The sequence below is a fragment of the Mus pahari genome, chromosome 3 (assembly GCF_900095145.1).
Source record: "Mus pahari chromosome 3, PAHARI_EIJ_v1.1, whole genome shotgun sequence".
NCBI lineage: Eukaryota > Metazoa > Chordata > Mammalia > Rodentia > Muridae > Mus > Mus pahari.
The window spans coordinates 74,437,374-74,446,580 of record NC_034592.1 but is presented as its reverse complement, the minus strand read 5'-3'; the positions used below and the strand labels follow the sequence as shown (position 1 = coordinate 74,446,580).

The window sequence follows — 9,207 nt, the reverse complement described above, 5'->3', positions numbered from 1 at the left end:
TTCTCAACAAGACTTCTTACATGAGATGGCACACCAAGTAATTCAACTTTACTTTTGAAGTCAAATATAGGTAAATCCACAATTTAAACTAAAATGCATTTAAATGGAAAGAATTTAGTTATATTTAATGCAAGTGAAAGGAGCTGTATATCTGTGTAAGATTTAAAGTCTCAGTAACTATGTGTGTTTTCATCCTGTTCTTGCCATTATTCCTGGATTGATATAGTCACTATATAATCTTACCTTCATTAAACTAAATTATGATTTTCAGGGATCAAAGGCAATATTGTAAATATCTAGGTCTGAAACAAGTGGCCAGAGAAGAAATTGAAAGCCTAGCTAACATATTTATGGGAAATCACTACTTACTTTGAATTAGTTGCACCACCCTTAAATATGCCTTTAAGTTATACCCAAAGAGTTTCGTGCCAGAGCCAATTTTATAGAGTAGTGGTAGAAAAAATACAATTGAAATAACATCTTCAAATATTGTGTTATGTTTTGAAATATGTTCTAAGATAGAGAAAACCTATGGTGAAGCATAACAAGTACCTCAGCATGCATATATTTATATTAATATTTCATATTATAAACTGTATATTTTTATTGAATACCATAAAACATTGCAATGAATCGTCACTGTACATATGGTATTTTAAAATGCCTAGATGCTCTGTAGATGCTTCATTATTTTTGATTTTGGTAAAATATACCATAGACTGTCATGCAACCATCAGTGTTACACTTTGTGAATATGCACATATTTTAAAATAATTTCTATTACGTTTATCATGGATAGAGTAAATTTGCATTTATCTTTTTCTCATTTACATTTCTAAGGAAGTTTGACATCCAGTTAATTTAAGATGAGCATTTAATGAATAATCAAATTGTTCTTAAAACAACTGCTGTTATCTATGTATTTAGACAGCTCATACTGTGTAATCAGAAAGGCTATATCTAAACATTGGCACAAAATTTTCTGACTTATAGTAGATCTTTTACTTCATATAAGTATGCAAACATATTCTTAACATAATGTTATATTTTCACTCTATTCTTTTACAGATGAAACACCCAAGTATCTGGCAGAAAGAACCCTGAACATTCACTATTATTGTAGTATAAAGGAGTTTTTGAAAATTAATCGGACAATAGGGGAAGAAATTCAAACTATGTGAGTAACCAAGCATGGGAGAATTGGTGAGAAAATTACCACATTGTAGCACAAAATGGAATAATTTCAAAATCAGTTGCTCTGTCTGCAGGCTCTGACATCTAAGTGAGTTCAGCACTCTCAGAAGAGCATATGGAAAAGAGGAACAATGTGACTGAATTTATCCTCCTGGGCCTCACTCAGAATCCAGAGGGCCAAAAGGTTCTGTTTGTCACATTCTTGCTCATCTACATTGTGACAGTAATGGGCAATCTGCTCATCATGGTGACCATCATGGCTAGCCAGTCCCTTGGCTCCCCTATGTACTTCTTTCTGGCTTATTTATCATTTATAGATACTGTCTATTCTACTGCCATTGCTCCCAAAATGATTATTGACTTGCTCTATGAAACAAAGACCATCTCCTTCCGGGCTTGTATGACTCAAGTTTTTATAGATCATTTATTTGCTGGAGCTGAGGTCATTCTTCTGGTGGTGATGGCTTATGACCGTTACGTGGCCATCTGTAAACCTCTTCATTATTTGACCATCATGAACCGGCGGGTGTGTGTTCTCATGCTGCTGGGGGCCTGGATTGGTGGCTTTCTTCATTCATTAATTCAATTTATCTTTATTTATCAGCTTCCTTTCTGTGGCCCAAATATCATTGATAGCTTTGTATGCGATATGTATCCTCTGCTAAAACTAGCTTGCACCAATACTTATCTGATTGGGCTTTGTATGATTGCTAATGGAGGAGCAATTTGTACCGTCACCTTTTTAATTCTCCTAGTTTCTTATGGAGTCATTTTACACTCCCTTAAGGCGCATAGTCTGGAAGGGAAACGCAAAGCTTTGTACACATGTGCGTCCCACATTACTGTGGTTGTTTTATTCTTTGTTCCATGCATCTTCCTGTATGCAAGGCCTACATCCACATTTCCAATTGATAAGTCTGTGACTGTCGTCTTAACTTTCATAACTCCGATGCTGAACCCCTTAATCTATACCTTGAGGAATGCAGAAATGAAAAATGCCATGAAGAGACTTTGGAGCAAAAAATCTAGCTCCATTGTAAGTGGGCTATATCACTCTTGAAAAAGGAAGCCCAGGGTATTTATTATTTGACAGAGAGAACAATTTTATCCGTGACATTTTTCTTTTTTATTACTGATCTATTTTGCCTATTTAGACACTTATTAAAAACAGGCATTAAAATTAACATTTAATGAGATAACATTCACTCTTCAGAGAATAAGCTTGTAAAAGCTTAGCATTTAATAAATGTAGTCAGCCATCCTAATTTTAAGATTTATTTCAATTCCCAATTTGTAAATGATTCCCTCAGTGTAGTTAGCAATATTAACACTTCCAGATGTCGATCTAATTTATGTCAATCATGAGCAACATTCTCAGAAATTCAACACATATTGAATATAATCCATGCATAAGATGCTGTTCATTCCACGGTGGAGAAAGTAAAAATAGTACAGATAATTCTGTGTGATAGGAGTCCAAGATGGACAATTAGAAAGTTCATAATTACTAGAATTAGAGAGTCCAGCAAGTGTATAATATTTTGAAAATGCTGGGGATCATGGTTTCACCAGTAATGCTGTCACAGAGTTAGGGAAGCTAAATTCCTGAAGAAAATCTGCTGCTTCCATGTATTATGTTCATACCCTGACTCGGTTGTATAGTGTGTCAATATAAATCTTTTAAAATTGTGCTTTCAAAATTAACTTGTTTAATCCCCACACCAAGCATTGTCTTTTAGTTATTACATGAGATGGTAATAAAGTTTAATTTCTTACCATAAAGTAATTTTCCCAAACCATCTCTCCAATAACAACTCTGCAACAGTACTCTTCTACAACATTTATCTATTTGTTTATTTATTTATTTATTTATTATTTATATTCATTTTAAACTTCAGATTTTAATCCTCTCCTGGTCCACCTTCTTACTATTCCACATCTCATACCTCCTCTCTGCACCCTCTCTCCATGAGGATGTCCCCAGCCCCTATCTCACCCTACCAGACTTGTAATTACAACAATCACTGTATACAGAATCTGAACTACTGCACAGTTTGAGATACACAGTTTTGGACACCTGAGATGTCTTAAATTTGTTCATCATTTAAAAGACCAGATCCACATCATTATTTTATCAGATGTCTTCTGAGGATCAGAAATTGGTATGCAGCTCATCTGGGCACTTCTATAAAAGCCTAACATCTCATGAAGCTGAGTCATAAATTAATTGACTTTCAGATCATCTATAAGTTTTCCAGCCACATGTGTAGTATATCTTGAACAGTGGGACTAAAATAGGTAGTTTCTTTGCACCTCAACTCCCCTCATTTTGTGGTCTTTCCAAATGTTCTGTGAGGCATGTGAGTTCCAGAGTAATGGGCATTGTATATGGAGTTTCAGAACTCATAGAGACTGTAGTAAAGTAAGTCAAGTAGAAGCTACAACCTTACACCCAACATAGAATCTCTTCTGCTATATCTCATCAGTTATAACAGTCGTGAAGTGCATTGTGTGTTCAATCAGCTAGACACTAACTTTTGTTATAAAAAAAATGGTAATAGTTTGTAGAAGCAACTAAACAGGGTTGGCTTTAAAGATATTTAATCTGCTATATCTCATCTCCCATGGAAATACCTATCCTCCCAAATGTAATATAACCTCATCTGTATTCACTATAGGTTACTTTGAACATTTATAAGAAATCACCAGGTTTGGATGTGAGGAAGGCTTAGGAGTTCATCTAATTTTAGAAGTGCCATGGTTGAGGAGTTGGATTTTCTTTAGATGTTGTTCTTTGAGTTTTCTAAATTGGAGCAATTGTGAACTGTGTACACTGAAAACACTGTTCCACAGTAGTGTTGTAACCTTCTTGGGTCTATGGGATAGTTGATATTAATTCTTGATTGTGGTTTGAGATGGCTATGAGAACAGTGATTCACAGTTCTGGGTGTATCTAAGACAGTGCTACCAGAGTTGATTAGCCTTTGAGACTGGACTTTAACCCTGAGATTACAAAGCACCATCTAGTAGGCTGAAAACAAAATTTAGAGCTAAAATGAAAGGATGGACTATCCAGAGACTACCCCATCTGGGAATCCATCCCATCATCAGCCACCAAACCCAGATACTAATGCACATNCCAGCAAGNTTCTGCTGAAGGGACNCTGATATAGNNGNCNCTTGTGAGGCNATNCCAGTGCCTGGCAAACACAGAAGTGGATGCTCACAGTCAGCTATTGGATGGAACACAGGGCCCCCAATGGAGGAGCTAGAGAAAGTACCCAAGGAGTTGTAGGGGGCTGCAACCCTGTAGGTGCAACAACAATATGAACTAACCAGTACCCCTTGAGCTTGTTTCTCTAGCTGCATATGTAGCAGAAGATGGCCTAATCGGCCATCATTGGGAAGAGAGGCCCGTTGGTCTTGTAAACTTTATATGACCCAGAACAGGGGAATGCCAGGGCCAAGTAGTAGGAGTGGGTAGGTAGGGGAGCAGGGGCGGGTTGGGGGTATAGGGAACTTTTGGGATAGCATTTGAAATGTAAATAAAGAAAATAATAAATAAATAAATAAATAAATAAATAAATAAATAAATAAATAAATTTTAAAAAAAGAAAAGCAGATCTAAGAGGATCCTGTTTTATTGAATATAATATTGGCCTGCACATAACTTTGTCTCCTGTAGTTATGAAATTCTGCATTACCAAAATCTATAGTAATGGAGCCATACACTACTGAAGGGTACTTCTGAAACAATAAAATAAAATAATCTCAATTTTTATTTACAGTCATTCTCTTAAGTGTTTTGTGACAGCAATGAAGATTTGACTAGTATAGTCTATGTTGTTTAATTTTTAATATTTGCATAAAATCAAATTTCTACAACTTTGTTTCCCATATTTGGACTCCCCCACCCTTTTTAAGATCTACTCTATTTTCTATAATTGATAAAATGTGGACAAACATTTAGGTTACTAATTTTTATAATCTGTTCTTTATAGATGTTTTGAGGCACAAAAATCTGCTTGCAATTTATTTTCAGTTGTTCCATTTTAACATGGTAGGAATCCTATAGATTTTATGAGACTTCTATAAATCCTATGAGGTTTTTCCTATTAGACCTAAATGGCATCCAGAAACATTACTGAAATATGCTTTTCTTTTTCCTATGACTCCCGTATTTAGAGTAAGAATCTTTCAAGCACATTCATAATAATCTTTAAAGTTTTATGTGTTAAATACATTTAGAAAAAAGATGTTAAACATTTATGTATGCAACATTATCTAAAAGTTTGAAAAATTATATTGTTATTTATTCACAGAAAATTTTACTCAGGATCTTATTTACTCCCTTTTATGTCTCTCCATTTCCCACCACCAAACCCTGCCCCTTACCCCCAGTGCCTATCTTCTTGTTGCAATTCTGATTTCACATTATTATTATTATTATTATTATTAATTTTCCCACTCAATCTAATTAGTGCTCAGTGTCTATGGCTATTGGCATTCAGGTACCCCAGTAAGGAGAAGAAGGAAAAGGGCATCTCTCATAGATGTCTAAAGCATCTGCTGCTGGTTTCTGGCAGCAGGGGATTAAGAAAAGAAGCTAAGTTCCTTGGGCTCTTTTTACCTTGACTCAGAGGAGACTCTTGCTGACCAGCCAGGAGGCTCAGAGTTCATGAACTCTTCCCGAACAAAAGAGAAAGGAAAAAAAGAAAAAAGAAGGAAAGAAAGAGAAAGAAAAAAAGAAAGAATAAAAAGAAGAAAGAAGGAAGAAAGAAAGAGAGAGAGAGAGAGAGAGAGAGAGAGAGAGAGAGAGAGAGAGAGAGAGAGTCAGATATACAGACAGACACACTCACTTGGTGAAGCAGAAAAGGGTGACACCGCTGAAATATGTACATGTGGTGGATGGAGCAGAGCAACAGTCTCAGTTTATTTTTTCTCTCAGTCTTTTCATAGCATCTTAGACCAAAATTCTGTATAAAATTACCTCACAGATGAAATGCTGCACAAAACGTAGTTATGGAAGGATGTTGAGAGTAACTTCAAGGCAGTGAGTTCAAAGCAACAGTTTCACATGGCCTTACTTTATCATAGTGCTACATCCTTGGACTTGAGCTAGAATGAATGTGTTTTTCCTTGATCACAAGTCTGTCCCAAGCCTATTTCTCTTCTTAATGCAATTTGTGAAAGTTCATTGCATTTCTTTTTTTTTTTTTCAACTTTTTATTAGATATTTTCTTCATTTACATTTCAAATGCTATCCCGAAAGTCCCCTATACCCTCCCCTTCCCTGCTCCCCAACCCACCCACTCCCACTTCTTGGCTCTGGAGTTTCCCTGTATTGGGGCATATAAAGTTTGCAAGACCTAGGGCCCTCTCTTTTCATTTCGTTTCTTATTATACAGCCTCTACTTACTATTCTATGAGGAAGTGCCACATTCTATTCTTCATTCAAACTATATTAATTCAGGAATATTAATTCGGGAATTCTATAAAGTCACCACTACATCTAGACAGCCTTAATTCATGAAAGTACATCTTTATGTTGATCTGTAAGAAATTTTCCCAATAGGCTGGACTGATGCCCAGGAATCATTAGGCTATGTAATAGTGGCAGGAAAGATGTATCATCAGTGAGAAGCGATCCTGGGTAGAACTCTCTGGGGCTGTGCCTCCCCACAGTGTACCCATCACAGCCATGAAAAACAGTGGGTCATCTTCAGAAAACTCACTTCTTTTTGCCATAGCCATTCCTAGATGGCTTCTGTCAGCTGGCCATGTAAAACTGAGTGTGGGGACACCCTTTAGGGTGTGGGCAACCTAACAGCAGCCACATCTACAAAGAAAATTGACTCAACTTATCATCCATCAACTGGTAGCTGTTCTTCTGGTAAAGGTGAAGACTTGAGAATCCTTGTCTAATAGTTGATAGCATTCTAATAATTATTTGATCTTGAGCAGATTTTCATAGATGTTCCCAGTTTATGTTGTTTATCAGCAATATTATGTCCCGAAGATAGCATTTCACAGTTCTTCTCCCTAACTGCTACTTCCTATATTCTTCCTGGCTCCTCTATCATTATTAACCATGAGTCTTGGCTTGAAGAAAGGCTGTTATAGATGAATGAAGTATTACTGAGCACCCAAAGTCACTTATTCTCATCAACATTGTTACCATCTAGGTTAATTGATGAGTCTCCATTTTCTTCTAGTTAAAGAATTAAATGTCAAGGAAAAAAATCTCCACCTTTATAGATAGCAGAAGAAAAATCTCACATATAATAAATAGGATCATCTGTAATCAGCAGCTGAAAAAAGGCTTTTATTGACAGTAAGAAAACACATATTACAGAAAAAGACTTTCCAAAGTAGAAGTAGCAGAATGCAAGAGGCTGAAGCCCAGCTTTTACTTGGGGACTGGGACACTGTAAATTCTCTGGAGGTTATTTCCTGTCCAATATCGTGTGGGTCAGTTTGAAGAATGACAGGATGACTATGACTGACTGGCCTACAAAATATAACTGTGTCCTGATCTGGCCTTGAGCATGTTAAGCAAGTCCATCAAGAGGGGGCCTATAGGCAGGAGAAAAAGGCACACAAGGCCTTTGTTTTAAGCTGCCAGGATGTGTCTTAGGTCATGGGGGTGAGAACTAAGCCTGCCATCTGGGAAGTTTTCCTTTTCTTTTCTTTTCTTTTCTTTTCTTTTCTTTTCTTTTCTTTTCTTTTCTTTTCTTTTCTTTTTCCTTTGATATTTTCTTTATTTACATTTCAAATGTTATCCCCTTTCCTAGTTTCCCCTCTGAAAAACCCCCCATCCCTTCCCTCCTCCCCCTGCTCACCAATCCACCCACTCCCACTTCCTAGCCTTGGCAATCCCCTATACTGGGGCATAGAACCTTCACAGGACCAAGGGCCTATCTTCTGGGAAGATTTCAGTCTTCATCCTCCATTTTTGTGCTCTCTTCCTATTTGTTTGCTTTTCAGTCAGCCTTTCTAAATCCCAGCCCCAGACATAGTTTTAAGTCTGCATTATTCACTACCCACAGCAATAAGAAGGAGCTCTAAGAAAGTTTCTGAATAGAAATCATAAGCACAAATAGAAGGAAGTTTAATTACCTGACCATTTATTTAAAGAATGTGAGTTGATACACAACAACATATAAAACTAGAGCCTATGACTCTTTAGCCATGGACATTTGACCATGTTACGGTATCAAACATGAAATCCCTCCTGTAGAGCAGACCATTACTTCAATGAAAAGTTGGTTGGTTTATCATATGCAGCTGTAGATGCTTTATGATACAAAACCAACCTGCTAGGCAAGATGTATCCACTGGTACAGCAGTGGCATGGCTGTTATAGGGGTAATCCAGTGTTTTCTGATTAGGTCTCATGCCAGTTTCCCAAATGAAGTATTTTATGGCTCTTACTATGGACATGGTCAAAGGTCTATGGCTTGAGAGGGAGTGGGTCTTAGGGGTGACAACCATTACTTCTGTTTCCTATTGCTATGGTGTTAAACTGCTTCCTAATAATTATGTTTATACCATAGTCTAGTATCAGCTTGGTCAGCTTCATTGTATTACAGAATATAATTTAATAAGACATAATTATGTTTGGTCAAGGAACTGAAAATAAGATACTTCTAAGTCCTTGGCCCTCAAAACAAATTCTATTAATTCCTGCTCCAATTCTCAGAAATATTACAGAAGAAGGGGAGTATAGTGTAAAAATCTAAAAATTGTGATCAAGGCTATGAAACATGGTCTACTAGGGATGTCATAAGTGTTCCATCCATGATCTCACAGTGTCACAGTGGCTGTGGTTGCCTGCACAAAGTCTGCCAAAGATAGGACTCATTAAGTCACTCAATGATGGTGGAAGAGCTGCTACTCATGATGCTCATGCCTTCCTGGAAAAGTCTAGCCAGCTGATTGCTGCTGGGGGAGGGGAACTCATGGTGTTTTATATATATATATATATATATATATATATATATATATATATAT

The 9,207-nt window shown here is 36.7% G+C and overlaps 1 protein-coding gene across 1 annotated transcript; it reads left to right on the top strand.

Moving 5' to 3' along the window:
• The first annotated feature begins 1,303 nt into the window (after positions 1–1,303).
• On the top strand, positions 1,304–2,254 carry LOC110317650 (olfactory receptor 4A15). The gene has a single exon (XM_021192229.1). The coding sequence runs from the start codon at positions 1,310–1,312 to the stop codon at positions 2,252–2,254; it is 945 nt and encodes a 314-aa protein (XP_021047888.1). The 5' UTR covers positions 1,304–1,309.
• The last annotated feature ends 6,953 nt before the right edge of the window (positions 2,255–9,207 follow it).